Source organism: Carettochelys insculpta, chromosome 2, assembly GCF_033958435.1.
Source record: "Carettochelys insculpta isolate YL-2023 chromosome 2, ASM3395843v1, whole genome shotgun sequence".
NCBI lineage: Eukaryota > Metazoa > Chordata > Testudines > Carettochelyidae > Carettochelys > Carettochelys insculpta.
Genome location: NC_134138.1, coordinates 95,688,070 through 95,708,038, shown reverse-complemented (window position 1 = coordinate 95,708,038; position 19,969 = coordinate 95,688,070). Strand labels below are relative to the sequence as shown.

Here is a 19,969-nt window from a genome sequence, read left to right as displayed (position 1 = left end):
GCAGAAAGAAACTGTCCCGATGCGCAGCAAGAGAAGTAAATATGGTAGGAGACTAGATTGGCTTAATGGGGAAATCCTTGGAAAACTTAGGCACAAAAAGGGAGCTTACAAAAAGTGGAAACTGGCACAGATGTCTAGGGAGGGGTATAAACGTATAGCTCGAGAATGTAGGGCAGTTATCAGGAAGGTGAAAGCGCAACTGGAATTGCGACTCGCAAGGAACGTGAAGGATAACAAGAAAAGTTTCTGCAGGCATGTTACCAAGAAGAAGGTGATCAGAGAGGGTGTGGGGCCCCTACTGGATGAGGGAGGTAACCCAGTGACAGATGATGTAGGGAAAGCTGAAGTACTTAATGCTTTCTTTGCCTCTGTCTTCACAGATAAAGACAGCTCCCAGACTAATGCGATAAGTGATGCATTGTGGGATGAAGGTGGACAGCCTTTGGTGGGGGAAAGAACAGGTTAGGAGCTATCTAAAAAAGCTAAATGTACAAAAATTGATGGGCCTGGACCTAATTCATCCTAGGGTTCTGAGGGAGTTGGCTTATGTTGTTGACGAGCCCTTGGCCATTATCTTTGAAAAGTCGTGGAGATCGGGAGAGATCCCAGATGATTGGAAAAAGGCAAATGTTGTGACCATCTTTAAAAAAGGGAAGGAGGATGACCCAGGGAACTATAGGCCAGTCAGTCTTACATCAGTCCCTGGAAAAATCATGGAGGGGCTCCTCAAGGAAGTCATTTTGAGGCACTTGGAAGAGGGGGGAGTGATCAGGAATAGTCAGCATGGATTCATGAAGGGCAAGTCATGCCTGACCAATATGATTAGTTTCTACGATGAGATAACTGGCTCTGTGGATAGGGGGAAAAAAAAAAATCAATGGATGTGATTTATCTGGACTTTAGCAAAGCTTTTAATATGGTCTCCCACAATATTCTTGTCGGCAAGTTAAAGGAATGTGGATTGGATAAACGGACGGTAAGATGCATAGAAAGCTGGCTAGAAGGTTGAGCCCAGAGGGTAGTGATCAACGGCTCGATGTCGGGATGGTGGTCGGTTTCTAGTGGAGTGCCCCAAGGTTCGGTTCTGGGTCCTGTTCTGTTCAACATATTTATCAATGACCTGGACGAGGGGTTGGATTGCACCCTCAGCAAGTTTGAGTATGACACTAAGCTAGGGAGAGAGGTAGATACACTGGAGGGTAGGGACAGGGTCCAGACTGACAGACAAATTGGAAGACTGGGCTGCAAGTAATCTGATGAGGTTCAATAAGGGCAAATGCAGAGGTCCTGTACTTGGGCCGGAAGAATCCCAAGCATTGTTACAGGCTGGGGTCCAACTGGCTCAGTAGTAGTTTTGCAGAAAAGGACCTGGGAGTTGTAGTGGACAAGAAGCTGGACATGAGTCAACAGTGTGCCATTGTAGCCAAGAAGGCTAATGGCATATTAGGTTGCATCAAGAGGAGCGCTGCCAGTAGATCCAGAGAAGCGATTATTCCTCTTTATTCAGCTTTGGTGAGGCCGCATCTGGAGTACTGTGTCCAGTTCTGGGCCCCCAAGTATAGGAAGGATGTGGATACACTGGAGAGGGTCCGGCGGAGGGCGACCAAAATAATTAGGAGGCTGGAGCATATGACTTGTGAAGAAAGGTTGAGGGAATTGGGACTGTTTAATCTGCAGAAGAGAAGACTGAGGGGGAACTTGATAAGAGCCTTCAACTTACTGAAGGGAGGCTGTAAAGAGGCTGTTCACAGTGATCACAGATGGCAGAACACAGAACAATGGTCTCAAGTTGCGGTTGGAAAGGTCCAGGTTGAACATTAGGAAAAAAACTTATTCACTAGGAGGGTGGTGAACCATTGGAATGGTCCACCCAGGGAAGTAGTGGAGTCTCCATTCCTGGAGGTGTTTAAGTCTCGCCTTGACAAAGCCCTGGTGGGGCTGATCTGATGGGTTTGGTCCTGCTTCGAGCAGGGGGCTGAACTCGATGGCTTTTTTAGGTCTTTTCCAGCTCTCATTTTCTGATTCAATGATTCAGGATGAGGGCTTAGCTGCCCATTGAAGCAGACAGTGCAAGGTGTGGTGGAGCTCAGTTGATTTGGGGATCCAGCGGGGCCACTGTACTGGACCTTCCCCACGAGAGTGGCCATAACACAGGTGGTACATTTTGCTGCTTGACATTTCTGGGGCAGTGCTGGGAAATGCTGCCAGAATCTACAGCAGTACCAGCTCTGTCTGGAGGAACTGGACTCTGCCTCCCACTCCTAGGAGTAGTCTGAGCTGATCCCAACAGTGCCAGGGAGTGATGCTGCAGTGGTGAGGAACTCAATGATTGGCTTGTCCCTATGCCTGATGGGAAGGCAGTACCACAGCTGACCCCATGTTGGTTTGTGGGGGCAGGGACTGAACTATCATGCCCATCAGACCCCACATCACTTTGAAAGTGTTCAGTGTCCAGGGGAGTTCAAGGTCGTCCTCTTCTCACTCCTCTAGCACTGGCAAGTTCACCCTAATCAGACTGGCCCTGTCCTTGAGGCCAGAGTCAATGGATGAGGGATTTGTGGGCCAGCTGTTGGCTGCCCTGGTAAGGAACACACCTCCCTAGTGTGCTCATGCTGGGATCTAACAGGCAAGTGGTTGCTGATCATCTCTGTCTTCTTATGCTGCTGGTCTTCAGGGCTGGGGAGCGGTGCAGATGTAGCCAGAGCCCTTCCTCACTGCCAAGGTGTCCTACACCACAGCTGCTGCAGTAGGCCCTGAGGCTGCCAGTGCTGCCTCAAACACCAGCTATGGATTAAACACAGACTCTACCAAAAGGAGCTTCAGGCAAGAGTCCCATTCCTCCATCATCCTGGGCTCAACACCTTATAGATTTTACACCTGCCCATTTGATCAGCGTGTCTTAGGCATTTACAGCAGTAGTCTGGCAGATTGCCTTATAGCATAAGCTTAAGTGCACTGCTTAAAATCCAAAGACTGAGGCATGACCCAGTGCCAGAAAAGAGATGGAGGATAACCCTACAAAGTAAACTCACTCTTACTGACGCCACAACTGTCTAACTACATCCATTTACAGTACAAGATGACAACCACGAGAGAGTATCGGAGGGGTAGCCGTGTTAGTCTGGATCCATAACAGCAACGAAGGGTCCTGCGGCACCTTACAGACTAACAGAAAAGTTTTGAGCATGAGCATTCGTGAGCACAGACTCACTTCATCAGAACACTCTCACTCTGATGAAGTGACTCTGTGCTCATGAAAGCTCATGCTCAAAACTTTTCTGTTAGTCTATAAGGTGCCACAGGACGCTTCGTTGCTGCAACCACGAGAGAGGCACTTGCAAGTCATGAGAGACCAAGCTGCTTCAGGCTCTAGAGAAACGGGATGGCAGGAGGGCCTGGGCCTCAGGAGATAAAGGAACCCTAATTTCTGACATTTTTCTACCAAGTCATTTCTATTTATTGTATACGTTGCTTAACTGAGACAACAAAATGTAATATATACCCACAAAAATTATTTAAATCATTGTGGGACCTTGTATCTTCACCTTTTTTGATCATATCCAAGTTTTAATCTGTGTGACTGGGGCCTGGAGTGGCTTCTGTGATTATTATTTCCACATCATTACATGCTGTTTAGTGTCTTTGCATAGTTTAGGAGGTTTTGAAAATTATAATTCTGTTACTGTAAAGTGAGTTTGCTTGGTCTGAGGGTGAGCATAAACTTTAAATTGGATGTTTATCTCTGCAAAGATTTTCATATTCCTGTTTACATGTCTTCATATACAATAACCATATGAGGTTCAGCTGTAATCTATCAATCCGTCCGGTTTTAGATTCACCTTTAAAGGGTTTTTTGTGATAATAAACTTTTAATTTTAGTTGTTTAAAAATGTTATATCTAATCTGGCAATCAGCCTGTGTTCATATTCATAATAATGCACCAGTTAGAGGAATGTAATAATGGGAACATGTTAGCAGATGAAAATTAAAGTCTTTGAAAAAAAGCTATAAGGGCTGTAGTAAGCAACGCTCCCAAACCATTATTGTAGAACATTCATTGTGAAGTATATATAACTAAATTTTTGTATAACCCATGGCCTTTATCAAGTTAGTTTATTTTGTGACACCATGTTTTAAAAGATCCTTTTTATAAAAAAGAAGCAAAAAGATGTGAAAGTGGTGCAAATAAGGAACGGCAAAAACAACTGAGTGAAACATCAGATAGGAATTTAAAGCCAATTAATGTCATTTCTTGTATAAAAAAGAACACCTCAGCCATTAGAGGGTGACCATATTAACAGTGACTTCCTGATAAGAACCATGTTACTCTAAAGCAGTCGTTTCCCAAAGTTAGCCGTTTTCAGATTCTAAGTAATATACCAAAGATGCAGAAAATCATGCTTTTCCCACTTGTCAGCTGGCAAAAACTCTTCAAAATGGAGAGATTGACACAAGAGACTGGCTCTGCTGTAGCACTGAAAAGCAGCCTGTGAACTGTGTACCCTGTTTCCTTTTTAAGGGTAATACTTCAAATGCATCAGTAGTGTCTGAGCCATCTGGCTGGATCATCAGAAGAGGTTGGAGGAAATTGAAAAATTGAAAGATCAAATACCTGCATATGAAAATTCAGTATTGCATAAGAATAACTATGTTACATGGAAATCAGCTAATAGAGCAGCATCAGCTAACAGTTCAACTGGAAACTTACTCCTGAGTGAAATAAACACAAATCGATAACTGGTTAAAACTTCTTAACTGCATATTGAATATCATTCTTTTTTTCCTTCTGAATGGGGATTGGCTTTGTGTGGTTCCAGTCAATGTACTGGTGACCCTACAAATGGAAACTTGCTTGCTATACTTCAGGTTCTTAGCAAGTATGACCCTCTTTAATCAGGCCATGTTAAGCATGTTTGTGAATCTTAAGAGAGTGTAAAATGCATGTGAATCCATTATCTGTCTACCAGAATACCAAAACAAGTTTATTGAGCTGCGTGGGACATTTGTTTAAACACCAATTCTTGAAGAGAGATAGGACATGTGAAATTCTTTTCAATTATTATTGATCCAATGCTAGACTGTTCTCATAAAGAACAGATGACCTTTGTTGCTCGATATATTAACATTACAGGGAGTTAAAAGGTTTCAACTGAAGAACAATTCATTCAGTTTGGTAATGTCACAAGAAAATACTGGAAAAGAAATCATCACTTATTAGAAATTCTGGAGGGCTTCAAATTAAATTTTTGAAATCTGTCTTGGCCAGACCTATGACAATGGATTCAATATGCCTGGGGAGCACAACAGAGTACAAGCAGTCCTTTTTCCTGAGCAAAATCCAACTTGTATTTTCTCCAGTTGTGGCAACCACACACTAAATCTTGTTGGCGATGATTGCACTGAATCATACAAGAAAGCAATCATATACTTGGAAACAATCCAGCAATTGTACAACCTCTTCAGTAGCAGTTCTTAAAAGTGGGAAATTCTGAGTCCTGTTTTCTTTCAGGGCATGTTGACAATGAGATGGTCAGCCCAAATTGATGGCATTAAACTATTTGCACAGCATTTGGACTCTGGGAGAAAGGCTTTAAGAGAATCTGAGTCTCTTACTCTCACAGTACACCTCACTCTGAGCTTAAGTTAATTAAGTATACATCCAAACTGATTTGCGATCAATGGAATGCAACCCTTTCTGAGTCCAAATCAGTAGCACAACGTACCAACATTTCATATGAGTTTTACCCACCACAGCCTAACATCTTAATCTGATGCAGAAAGGCACTACTGAGTGAATGGTTTTTTTATTTTTGTTATTGACTTCATCCAACCTGATCTTACATGGTGATTTGAGTTGCTATGACAAATTATTACCCTTTTGGATTCCTTTGGGATGTGAGAAAACTAAGAGATGAAGATCTATATTCAGCAGCTGAACGGTTTCAACGAAAGTACAACAATGAAATTTCAAGAAATCACTGTGACGAGATCATCTTCCTCAAACATACACATTCCACCAACTTTGAATCGAACTGCAAGCCGAAAGAACTGCTTCAAGAAATATTTGATCGCAGCCCGTCAGCTATGTTTCCTGGGGCTGAGGCTGGTGGGGAGCCTCTGTCATTCTCTGAGATGGCCTAGGCTGCTCCAACAACTGTCACTCACAGGAAGAAGGAACTGAGCAAGTGGTGGGTCAGCAAGGGTGTATATATGGCCCATCAAGAGTCTTCCACCCAGGGCTCCACAACTGTAGGTACTATTAGGGGAAAAACCTTCTGACAACCATGCATGCAGCACATGTGCACCTAATTGGAACTGGCATCAGCAAGCACTTGAAGAAGAAACAAGGACTCTGAGTTCTTGATCATCAAACATTTTCCCAGGCCTAATTTGTTGTGCCACATATTATAGTTATCTAAATAATATTACAAGATCTTCGGGTGAGGGAGTACGTCTTTGGATAAGCTCAGTGAAGTACCATGTAGGATTAGAGGAGGACACAAACGAATAACTAGAGCTGTGCATATTCTCTCTAAAATTGCTGGATCCATTCAGAAGAAGTATTAACCTGTTGTTTAAGGCAAAAAACCAAAGCTCCTTGATCACAGATTAAGGCAGAAAAGCTTATTGACATTAATTCTCTTTACCCCGCTAATGTTCTGGACTTGTCTCCTTTCACACCAGCCACAATAGCGGGTCATACAGCTCATCGGAGCTACAATTCTGACTCAAAAATAAAGATATCCTCTAGCTTAGAGAATGTTTTTTAAGAAAAATCTGCTATTATGGTGGGGACTCCTTTTCCCTCACCAGTTTCCAAGGAAAGTGCATCCTGATCCCAACTGCTGGGGGATTTGGTACAGGGACACTATCTCTGTCCCCATTCACTCTCGAAGTCAGATTTTACTTTCTTTGGTGGGGAAAGGAAAGGGTCCAGAGCCCTCTGTCTGTCAGATACACTGTTGTAAGCCAGAAAAATGTAACACATTTAGAAGGTTTGGCACTCTATAAAACATTTCCGTCAATGACACCACAGTCCTAAAAGATGCACCCTTGCCCCAGTTTAGCTGTTGGGTTCCTGTTCACTCTCTGTAGCATCTGGCCTTCTCTGTGATCATTCCATTTAAAAAGGGAGAATCATGAACAAATTAGGAAGCCACTGTTATCAGTAAGTAATCCTCAGACTCTGGATGAACCTTCATTTTAGAGAGTATCCTTGCCAAGCTTCCAAGAGCCAGCTGCTATAAAATCAGCATTTGTCTGAAAACATCCTTAACCTATTCTATCAGAAATCTGATATAAAAAAAATAAAGTAATTTAAATAGAATGCAATATATAGTTGTATCAGCACTGTTTTTATGATGCAACCGATCATTCTCATATACAATCTTTTCACATTTTCCTGCTGTTTTTAAAAACCTCCTATATGGTGAATATTTGTATTTTACGAGTTCTCCTTTATTTCCCCCATACCTCACACTAAATACATTTTTTATGACACAGCCCCTACATAGGAGACATACTGCAAGGAACATTCATTCCATTTCAGAAGAATCATCTAAGTGTATATTTAAAATACATATATTTTAAAATACGTGTTTAGTATGCAAGCAGTAGCAGTATTTAATAAAATAACCCTACAGTGTGGGATCTCTCATCATCTCTTAAGAGAAGGATAGAATCTTGGGATTTATGCAAAAATGGTCTCATTCAGAGTTTTTTGTTTAAGTGATCCTTTACTTTAATGGGCTAGAGGTGGCATACATAAAGAATTGCAATTGTATGCCCCATTTCATGCATTAAATACACACGTATTATAAATACATCTTATGTTATGAAATACCTTTGACTATCAGTTCTGCATAGCTTGATACTCCAGCTCCTCCTTCTGTGCGTATCATGCAGCGGTAATTGCCAGCATCTCGCTTTGTAGCATTCACCACATTAAAATAAGCTATAAATCGACGATCATTTGGCACCTTTATTTCCTTCAAAGGTGCATCTCTTACATAAATGCCCTAGAGTAAGGAAAAAAAAGTAAAAATCTTTTAAAATAAAAACATTTATTGCAAAACATCTTTCTTCTTCTAACTCTTAAAAGAAGGGAAAAAGTACAATTCTAAATTTAACAATATTTCCACCATCTAAGTTTTCTGAAACATTTCAGTTAGGGTTAAAACAACATTGGTAGACAATCACTCATCTGGAACAACTGGCAAGGCTGTTCTGTATTCTTTGTAGATTAACTAATGCACATATTGAAGAGCCATGGCACTTATATGCTTGGATTATCTGTATTCAAGATACCAAAAGAATTTTTTTAAGTTACATGCAAATCAACTTCTTCCCTCCTTCCCCCAGACCTACTGAGAAGTACAGGGATCTTCCCCAGCCTGCACATAAGGAAGACAGCATCCTTCATGGCACTGTCCTTTCTCAGACCCACTATTTCATTTGGGGATCCATCCAACTGGGATGAAAGAAACTACATGTATTACATATAACTACGTGCATCAGGGATAGTCTACATAACACTTACTCCTGTTACAAGTGCAGAAGACTGCCCTAGATGACCTCTCAAAGTCCCTATCAGTCATACAATTCTGTGATTATCCTCACTGTGTAAACTAGCAAGAAATCTTCAAGGAAGTTAATATAGGCTGAGGCTATGCTACTTGAGCTGTTCCTGAGTTTTTCAACAATCTGTTTTTTTGCCAGAAAACATTTATTTGACAAAACCAAAACTTTTTTTCAGAAAGTGTGTCAGCTTCAATGAAACTGTCACTGGAAAGATGTAAAGGCTTTTCAGGTGCAGGCAGGAATTACTGGTCAAAACTGAAGAGAGAGATTGGTTAATCTGCAATCAATCAATAACCTTGTGGTTAGGTCACATACCTCGGCAGCAAGAGACATTCAGGGGAACCTGCAGCCTCTGCAGGCCTCCGGGCCAGGTGGAGGGAAGCATGATGCCAGAAGGGGTGGAGCCAGCGGTGAGGACAAGGTCAGCCAGCCCTCAGCGCCACCTGGAGAGTGCCATGCTGCCCCTCCCCCAAGCCCTTAACGCTGCGTAGTGTGTGTGATGCAGCACTCCAGCAGCAATTTAAAGGGTCCACAGCTATGGCTGTTGCCACTGCAGCGGTGGTGGCAGTTGGAGCCCCCAGCCTCTCTGAATCACTGGGCCCAAGGGCAACTGCTTCCCTTCTCTTCCCCATTGGCAGGTCTGGAGACCCTAGTTCAAACCTCTGTTCCATATCAGGCAGAAGGAGAACTAGGACCTGGGATTACCATTTTTAATATGAGTGCGCTAACCAATACACTACTGGATAGGGGTCTACCTGTCACACACTCTGAGAAACATTTCAAAAGCTCTTGTTTCCCAGTCTGGAATGAAAACAAATACCAAAATCTCAACTCTTGTTTTCTGCTCAGCCCTACTTACTGCCCACCCTACGTGCTCCTTTGAATTGTGGATTATCCCATGACTCCCACATATCTACTGAGCCTGCCAGAACTGCAGTTCCACAAACTGATGCAGTGGTATAGGGCCTCAGAATTAATGAACTAGGCTTCTGGGGGACCTCCCCTTTCTGAGCGTTGAACCCTTTCTTATTCTGAACTTCTGCAGGGTTCAGAGGAACACTTATCCCTCAAGCAGAACAGACAAAAACCCCTAGGAGGAATCTTGCAGTATTTCAGGCCCTCTGTGACATTTTTTTCTGCAGAGGGGCGTGCAGGGGCCTATATCATTAAATTGTATTTGTTCCTGTTATGCTCCTGTGACTTCATAAGAACAAAACTGAATGAGGCCTACCTATGAACTAAGATGGATACCTTCTCTGTTTCAACCCTAACAATTTGCAGTTGTGCGTTGCAAAATTTGAGACCCCTTAAGGAAGTGCTGAGCTCAGTTTGTTACTTACCATGTTTAGTTGTCAACTTATTGAAAGTAACCTTAAAATACTGTTAATGGCCATTGAAAACTGCAAATAATGGTCACATTAAATTGGATATTGTACATAATTCATGAGTTCAGAGTCAGTGTTAATCACTGTATTAATGCCAAATTTGCATTATTTTAATGAGTAATAAAATGTCATTGGTCTTTTAAATGTAAATTTGTGACGACAGCCTTATAATTTAAAATTTTAAAACTTTGTAAAATTCCCAAAGTGGAACACTGCATGAGAGTCTTCGTTAAAAAATTATTAAAACCCATATCTGAGCACAACTTGAGAAAATTACCACATCCTTAAATTTCCTAGAAATTGTTTTCCCTGCCAGAGCGACACCACAATTATTGTAAATAAAGCTCAGAAAAAACCACTTCTTACTAAACCAATATTTTCATTCCTTGGTTTACTGTACTTGTGATGTCATTTTAGCAGAAAGAATAGGAAGTTTGCAGATAAGATTAATTAGGTATTTAGGGAATTAATAATATTGAAGTGCTGTACTAATTTCATTTTTAACACAACAGCCATTTAGGCCTAATTATCAGAGTTGCTGAGCAATCATAGTTGCCACTGATTTCAAGTGGAATTCTGTGTACCCAACGTCTACATCTTTTTCTTTTTTAACCTACTAACAAATGTTTAGAAAAAAATTAGACACAAGACAGAGACAGGCACAAGGAATGAAAATCAGTGGTAGAAGACTCATGTTGTAGACTGTTTTTGGACTCCTTAAGAATAGGCTAGAATTCAGAATAAAGCAGGTAACAAGCTTTTGGACTCATGTTCTTGATGGTCTTGAACAGGGTTTTCTCAATTACAACAGAGCTGCAGAGAACTGAAAATTGTTCATAGCAAACATGAGCTGAGGTGGCTAGCCCTAGCTCCCACACATACCACAATGTCCATGCTGCTACTTTTTCAGCATACTAAGGCTTGTACTACACCAGGAGATTAATTCAAATGTAGGTGGCTTAGGCTGAATCAGTAAGGAATCAGTCCACACTATGAGGTTCATTCAGTTGACTGTAAGGGCTCCTAAAGTTGAATTTTGTACTGCTACTTCTCACATTGAGTAATTCCATATTCAACCTTGCATGGTCAACTTTAGGGTCATGCAGACAGCTGCAAAATTTGACATTCTTGGCCTCCTGGATGTGTCCCACAGTGCCCCAATTTGCCCATGATGGGCATCACTTTCATATCTGCTGCTCTACAGGTGTGCAGGAAGCAGCCCAGGAAAATTTGAATGTCATTTCCTGTTTGACCAACATAGCAAAAGGAGTAGGCAGCAAATCTCAGCAGTACATCTTGCCATGAATAATCAGAGCTGCAGATGAGCTCCAGCATGGAGCATGCGGGACATCCAGGACCTCATTGTCGTGTGAGGAGATGAATCTGTGATGGGAAAACTCAAGCAGCAAAAGAAATGCAGACATATACACAAAGATCTCACAAGACATGGAAGAAAAAGGGCACACTAGGGACACCCAGCAGTGCCACATGAAAATAAAAGTTCAGCACCACAAAACAAAGAAAGCAAATGGGCATTCTGGGACATCACTGCAAACATGCTGCTTCTATGAGCACCTGTGTGGGATTCTTGGGAGTGGCCCAACCACTGTCCCCAAACAGTTTGTTGATACCTCCAAGGTGCTTCCTCAGGAAGCATCTGGCAATAGCACGGAGGACCTGGCGAATGAGGAAGAGGACGATGACAATGGTCAGCAGGCAAATGAAGCAGCTCACCTTGCCGACATCCAGGAGCTTTTTGTAACATTGGATCTCATCCCTTCCTCCCAGGTTGTTTCGCTGCTGGACCCTGACGGCAAGGAGGGCACTTCTGGTGAGTTCTCATTTTTAACCATGCTACAAGCAGGCAACTGGGTATGATCTGTGATGGGTGCCGTACCTATGCAGGCCAGGGTCCCCCAGGACAGCTTGTTAATGCACCTGGTGATGCTCCTTGCACACCTCCAAGAAGCTCTCAAACAGGTACTCTTAACTCTTCTCACAAGGTTTTTGCAGAGGCCTGCCTTATTCCAAAATCCCCGAGAGGGCATCTTTTCATGACAAGCCACCAGTAAGTAATCTGGAGTCATGGCACCACAAATTAGTGCAGCATAACATCTGTGCTTGTGCCCACATTGAGTTAGCATTCATCCCTTATCAATTTTTCTTATTCTAAACAGACTAATATCTCTCTTTGCAACCTAGAAAGAAGCAGAAAAAGCAGCATTAAACTACTATATGACAACACAAGTTGCTCTGCCATGCCTGGACCACCCCCTCCCTTCCCCAGGCTGCTAGGGGAAGGAAAATGTTCACTGTTGAGCAAAACAGGGCAAGGGAGGTGGGGGATGTGGTGCTCAAGAGCACTGGAGAGAGAAAAGCACAAGCTGTTTCACTATTCCTGGACCACCTCCTCCTTTCCATAAGTTGCTAGGGGAAGGGCAATGTTCACTGTCCCAACAGAGTGGGGAGTAGAAGCACACTGTGACTTGCAAGAAACACAAAGCCCTGCGAGCACAACTGTGCTGCCATGCTTGCTCCACCCTGCACCTCCCTTTCTTTCCCTGTGCCCCTGGGGGAAGGGAAAGACTCAATGCCCAAGCAAAGGAGCTGGAGAAGCACATGGTGACAGACACTATCACAGCCCTTAGCGCCCCTCTCCCCAACTTCAGCAGGTACAGCTGCAGAAACTTATTTTGCCATTACAGGTTTGGAAGCATGCCCCAAGCTGTATCTTACCATGGCTGGAAGTGAACCACATCAAGCAGCTCCCTTAAGATCTCTGTGCAGCACCTGCTGCACAGACAATGCTTAAAAGTCAAAATTTATCCTTGCAAGGAATATATCACTCTTGTATTACACAGAGGTTCTTTCACGAGATTTCTCTGTACTGCTAAACTTATCTACAGTAAATGTATCTCTGGCCTTCACTTATGTTTTGTTTCAGTGTGCTCAACAGTGTACTCTCTGACCACCACTCCCCCTCCTCCTATGCTGCTAGACCGGTACAGATCCACAGGAGAAAATGAACATGGGGAAACCCATTCCTAGAGAACATGGGAGCTGCTCACATGGACAGAGCACAGTTAAATGCATGGAGGAGAGACAAAAGGAGAGACCTCAGACAGCACGAATTGGAGACACAGAAGGAGATGGTGTTGCTGATGAAGCAGCAAACTGAGCTCCTGTGGCAGCTGGCAGAGTAGCACAGAGCCCCACTGCAGCTCATGACGAACTACATGCCCTCCTCATAATATTCCCTAACCTCCCACCATTGGCACCCGAAAATGCAGGGTGGAAAGTCAAGGTCAGCCTTGCATTCTACTCCCAAAGACTCTTCTGAGAGCAGAAGGCTGACATTCCCCCACCTGTGTCAGCAAAATACTCGATTACCCACCCCCAAAGTTCATGCCATGAACTCCTTTAGTGTCCCTGGAATAAAAATGATTACCTTGCACACTCAGTTGCTTTATTGTTTGTGTTGCATGGGGTGGGGGTGGTTTACAGACTTTACAGTTGAATTCACATCAGACACACCTCCTTAAGAGCAACAGACATGATTGTTATATTGCTGTTTGGTAATTCGTAAAGCAGTTTTTCAAAGCCCCCCTGATTAGCAGTGCTCTTTGATGAGCTCTCCTTATTGCCCTGGCGTCTAGCTGCTCATAACTACTGGCCAGGTGATCTGCTTCAGCCTTCCAGACTGGCATGACATTTCCTTCTGGCTTTCACAAAAATTATGAAGCACATAGCAAGCTGCCACCATCATTGGAATGTTGCCTTCAATGAGGTCTAACCGAGTCAGGAGGCTCCTGAAACTGGCTTTGAAATGACCAAAGGCACATTCTACCACCGTGCTGCACTTCCTCAGCATGTAGTTGAGCTGCTCCTTACTACAGTCCATGCTGCCTGTCTATGGCTTTGTGAGCCAAGGGAGAAAGAGGTAAGATGGACCACACAGGATGATTTTGCACATTTTCAGCTCCCTTAGGAGCACAGAGTTCAGTATACAGTTTGTTACTGGTTGCTCTAAAATTCACAACTGACTTCAAGAAAAAGATATTTATTGCTAATATTACTCAAGAGAATATAGTAAACATTAACCTTAAATTAATTTTAAAGACTTCTTCCCCGAGCTTAAAGAGCTTTAATTCTAAGTTGCCAGGTCAGTGAGATTGGCACAATGTAAATAGTAATGAAATAAATTATTAACATGGGACTCCACAGTACATCTCTGGGGAGGAGGGGGGCATTTTTTTCATTTTTCACCTTTTCAAAAGTTATTTTTCAAAAGAAATTTAGTGCCAGTTACTTGTGTTGGAGTGATATCCTGAGGAACACCATTCCTGCTAACCAAAGAAAAAGTAAAGTGCAGAGAGAAATTGCCCCTACGCCTCCCAATCCTTTACCTAAAGGGGCAACAGCCAATGGAGAAGAGGGTTATTCAGCGTAGTACAGCATGAATAGAGAGGATTGGTCACAAATGAAACTTTGTGATGAATTAAATCTGTAGAGGAGCCTGGCAGAATCTCACCTACCAGACCATAGTGAAAAATGAGACCTCCTTCAGCAGTTGCAAATGGATAGATTTCTGTACATAAAGGGGAGTTCAATTAGCAACAGGCAGTGCTAATCACAGAACTACAGCTAACTTTTTCTCTTTTACTACAGCTATGTAGTGTCACTTCTGGTAAGTGAACATGGCCTAATAAAATATTTTGACAGCCAGCTTCATAATCCTGGGGTGCGAATGTAGCCTCTAGGCATTTTGCCTATTACTGTAGCCGAAGAGCAGTCACTGTAACAATCAAGAATGAAGAAAAAGGGTCCAAATATGAGATCAGATCTTCTTTATATGGCTTAATCAAATTTCATTTAACAGTTTTATTACAGCAGAGGAGAAACAAGTTTCTCAGCACACTAGTGATACTGGTTCTCTGTAAAATTTTCTCATTTACACATAAACAGTGTTCGTGTTTTATTAGCATTAAAAGCTTGTGTCAAAAATTCAGGTTGCAATGATGCAACACTTTTTTGGATAGATTGTTTTTATTTATAAAATTTATTTTGACTGGCAGTGGAGAGGAGTTTTATCTAAAAGTGGATAATTTTATATACAGGTTGCACCGCTGACAACCAGCAGTCTCTCATCCAGCACCATCCTCATCTGGCAGGAAGAGGAATGCTCTTGGACCAGAGGGCTGGGCATGAGGGCCCCAAGCTGGCCTCCCCTCAGGCCCGTGGGGGACAGCTGGTGAGGGTCGAGAAGTGGCGTCTCCCAGCGCAGAGTAAGTGGGCCAGCAGCCACCAGTGCAGAACCAGGGCTTGGGAGCCACTGGAGCAGACCAGCAGAACCAGCCAGGGACTAGGGGGCATTCACCATCCCTGGTCGGGCAAAATCCTTCATCTGGGACCACTGAGGTGCCCAGGGTGCTGGACCAGAGAGGTGCAACCTGTAATGGTTTATTTCTCCCAGGATTTAAAATCAAAATACAGTTTACTCTATTGAGATTTTCAGTATTTTTGTGTCCATTTTGCTTTGAATTGCACGATTCAAGATTTACATTAATTTTGAAACAACAATGCTTATAGAATGCATGAATGCAAGAGGCTCCTTTTTTTATTGTACTATACATGGACAATTAAGAGGCCTTATTTCATTTCTTCTTATTTTTGTTTAAATGTGAACCACACTCCTAGCCATTGCATAAAATCATCACCAAACACCACAGGTAAGACAGGGTCACTCCTATGGGGATATTTAACATTAATTTTTAAATTTGAAGAAAACGGTCGGGAATGAGGCTTTTTTCAAATGTAATGCTAAACACAAGCCTTACATGGTGCACCACACATTTAAGTTGTTACACCAAAAATCAATTTAATTGTAAGAATGAAATCCCACATCTATCAGAAATACTCTAGTTACATTTAAAAATTGCCCCCAAATGTCACTTTTTTAAACCTGTGGCAGACTGCACCTGTATCCATGCTATACACACTTTTGTAATTATCTTTGTGCAAAGTAGGTCTCATAAGATATCATGTGAAAACTTTTAATTTACTGGTCAAATATTGTCCTCATAAAACATGTAGCAACACAGAATGTTGCTACATGTTTTATAGGGGGGGAGGGGTAGCTCAGTGGTTTGGGCACTGCCCTGCCAAACCCAGGGTTGTGAGCTCAATCCTCAAGGAAGCCACTGAGGCATTGGGGCAAATAGATATCAGGGATGGTACTTGGTCCTGCTGAGAGGGCAGGGGACTGGACTAGATGACCTCCTGAGGTCCCTTCCAGTTCTGGGAGATGTATATCTCCAATTATAAAAATGTGAAGTTAGGAAATTACACTACATGATGTTAACACACGTTCCAAACTGAGGTTGTCAAACATCTCTGTTCTAAATAAAGGAATTTGCATTCTGTTTAATTTGCATTTAAGCAGTAACCAGAGTCATCAATCAGGAAGAGAAAACAAAAAGCTCTAACAGATGAAAAAAAAACCTGCAGACTCTTTTCTCTCTTGGGTCTCAAATGGAAATGACTTCCAAAAGAGGGACTGGCAGCATAGAAAGGGAGGGAGAAACACTCCAAAGCGCTCCCAAACTCTCCATGCCCACGGATTCTCAACATACGAAGCAACAGAGGAAGCCTTCACTGGAATATGGGAGAAGGGATCCTGGCCCAGAGGATTCGGTCAGTAAGACTGAAGTAGGGAGGCACCAAGAACACTTTACTTTCTTGTAACCCTTTCTCACTTTTTTTGCCTCTCGTACTCCCTGGAATCTATGCAGTTAATAAATTTATTTTAGTTTCTATCGAAGCCAGAGCATTCAAATTGAAGTTACAGAAACTCCATTTGTGAACGCAAGGTGTGTGCATATCACTCCTAATACAGAAAATAATGGAATTTATACTAAACTTGTATTATCCAGGAGTGGGCAGGGCAGTACAGGACACACATTTCTGAGGGAAAATCTGAGACTTGGAGCATTTGGGGACCACATTGCAGCATAAAGAGAAGTTACTCACCGTAGTAACAATGGTTCTTCGAGATGTGTCCCCATGGGTGCTCCACAATAGGGGTGCTCCACAATAGGTGTCGGGCTCGCCCCGGCGCCACAGATCAGAAACTTTCCAGCAGTTTCTCCCGGACCACGCATGCGCTGGCGCGCGCCGCTCTCTTGCACATCCCCGGCCACGTGCGCGATCCGGTCCCCGCCAGTTCCTTGACCAACCGCCTCAGATGCTCCTGAAAAACACTAAACAGAGATCCGAAGTGGGGAGGATGGGCGGGTGGTGGAGCACCCACGGGGACACATCTCGAAGAACCATCGTTACTACGGTGAGTAACTTCTCTTTCTTCTACGAGTGTCCCCGTGGGTGCTCCACAAAAGGTGACTACCCAGCAGTAACCCAAGTAAGGAGGTGGATAATCAGTTTATGTGCAGCTTGCCCCTGAAAGGACTACAGTCGACAGATGGGTATCCTCTTCGAATACCCGGTGCAGAGCATAATGCTTGGCGAAGGTGTCATAGGATGACCAGGTCACCGCTCTACAGATGTCTTTTAACGCAATGCCCTTGAAAAAAGGCTGTTGACGCCGCCACCGCCCTGGTGGAATGAGCCCTAGGCGGGGCCAGCAAAGGAGTCTTTCGAAGTTCTTAGCACATTTTTATACAGGACACAATGTGCTTCGAGATTCTCTGTGAAGAGAGACCCTCTCCTTTCGATCTGGGAGCGAGAGAGACTAGAAGTCTGTCCGTTTTCCAGAAGGACTTAGTTCTGTCTATTTAGAAGGCCAACGCCCTCCTCACGTCCAGGAGATGTAGGCATGCCTCCTTGCCGGAGCTGTGAGGCTTCGGGTAAAACGAGGGTAAAACTATAGGTTCGTTAAGGTGGAACTCTGAAGAAACTTTTGGAACAAAGGCTGGGTGCAGCCATAAGGTTACCGCCTCCTTTGAGAATACTGTGCAGGGCGGCATTGCCATAACTGTTGCGAGCTCGCTCACCCTGCGAGCTGACATGATTGCAACGAGGAAGGTTGTTTTTATCGTAAGGACATGTAGGGGAACTGCGGCTAAGGGTTCAAAAGGTGGGCCTGTTAGCGCGCTGAGCACCAGGTCCAAGTTCCACGATGGTGGAAGCGGTTTCCGAGGGGGGTACAGGTTTACCAGCCCCTTGAGGAACCTGGTAACAATAGGATGGGCAAATACCGTGGGCCCCTCCTCTTCATGCCGAAAAGCAGATATAGCGGCGAGGTGGACCTTTAGTGAGGATAGGGAAAGCCTGCCCCTCTTGAGGTCCAGTAAGTATTCTAGTATCACAGGTATAGGAACATCAAGGGGAGCTAACTGCTTGGCGGAACACCATGCAGTGAATCGAGTCCATTTCTGCTTGTAGGTCTTCCTGGTGGAGGTCCTTTGGCTACTCTCCAGGACTTGCTGTACTTCCTCCGTACATGTGCTCTCTAGGGAGCTGAGCCATGGATTAGCCATGCTTGTAGGCGCAGGCCTTGAGGGTGTGGGTGCACTATGGACCCCTGGGCCTGCGTGAGTAGGTCTGGCCGCCATGTGCAGAAGCAAGGGGAACCATTGCTGTTGATCCCATGTTGGGACTACTAGAATCATGCGGGCTCTCTCCCTTCTGGCTTTCTGAAAGACCTTGTGGATGAGCACTGTGGGGGGAAACGCGTAAAGTAGGGGGCCCTTCCATGAAATCGCGAATGCGTCCCCCAGGGACCCCCGCCCCAATCCTGCCCTGGAGCAGTACTGGGGGCACTTCTTGTTGTGCTGAGTGGCAAACAGATCTATCTGAGGAAACCCCCATGTGTGAAAGATCGGTCGTAGCAGATCGGAACGGATCTGCCATTCGTGCGTGAGTGCAAAGCGCCTGCTTAGCTGGTCTGCTTTCACGTTGTGAGCGCCCGGCAAATACAAGGCTTTCAACATTATATTGTTGGCGATGCACCAGTTCCACAGCCGGATTGCTTCTGCACATAGGGCACGGGATAGAGCTCCTCCTTGTCAATTTATATAAAACATGGTGGAGGTATTGTCTGTATTGATCCCGACTACTTTGCCTTGTATGTGGTCTCGAAAGTGTTTGCAGGCATTGAACACTGCTCCGAGCTCCAGTATATTTATGTGCAGTGACTGTTCCGTAGGGGACCATAGTCCTTGCGTCACTTTGTCACCGATGTGAGCTCCCCATCCTATGTGGGAAGTGTCTGTAGTAAGAAAAATAGAGATTTGTGGTTGGTGAAAGGGTACCCCTGTCAACATGTTCTTGGGGTTTACCCACCACTGCAGGGATCTGCGCACCTCTGTTGTGGGCGACACCACCCTGCGGACAGTGTGGGATGCCAGCTTGTAGACGCTCGCCAGCCAATGTTGCAGGCTGTGCATATGCAATCTGGTGTTCTGCACCACAAACGTTGATGCCGCCATGTGGCCTAGCAGCTGCAAGCACGTTAAGACCGGCACCGTGGGGCTGTATGTAATGACTTGCACCAGCGAACTGATGGCGCGAAAGCGGGCGTCGGGTAGATAGACCCTTGCTGTAATAGAGTTTATACGTGCCCCTATGAACTCTGTGTCTTGTGTGGGGTCGGTCTTGGACTTCGCGAGGTTGATGACCAGGCCCAGCGAAGAAAACGTGTCTGCTGTTACGCGTATCATGCGTAGTACCTCTGCCTTCGAGGCCCCTTTCAGTAGGCAGTCATCCAGATATGGGAATATAAAATACCCCTTGTCTGTGCAGGTAGGCTGACACCACTGCCAGGGTTTTGGTAAAGATTCTGGGGGCCGAGGAGAGGCCGAACGGAAGAACCTTGTATTGGAAATGTTCCTTGCCGACCATAAAATGGAGAAAGCGTCTGTGTGCCGGGTGGATCGTTATATGAAAAAACGCATCTTGTAAGTCGAGGGCTGCAAACCAATCTCCATTGTCCAGTGCCGTGAGTATAGAGGCGACTGTGATCATCTGAAAACGTTGTTTGCGCAAGT

The 19,969-nt window shown here is 44.1% G+C and overlaps 1 protein-coding gene across 10 annotated transcripts in view; it reads right to left on the bottom strand.

Moving 5' to 3' along the window:
• PTPRM (protein tyrosine phosphatase receptor type M) overlaps nt 1–19,969 on the bottom strand; it is a 743,228-nt gene that overhangs the window by 421,493 nt on the left and 301,766 nt on the right. For all 10 annotated transcript variants that reach the window (XM_074987422.1, XM_074987431.1, XM_074987423.1 and 7 more), the window contains one exon: nt 7,844–8,018. In XM_074987422.1, coding sequence (XP_074843523.1) covers nt 7,844–8,018 — 175 coding nt within the window. The remainder of the gene's footprint in view (nt 1–7,843; nt 8,019–19,969) is intronic.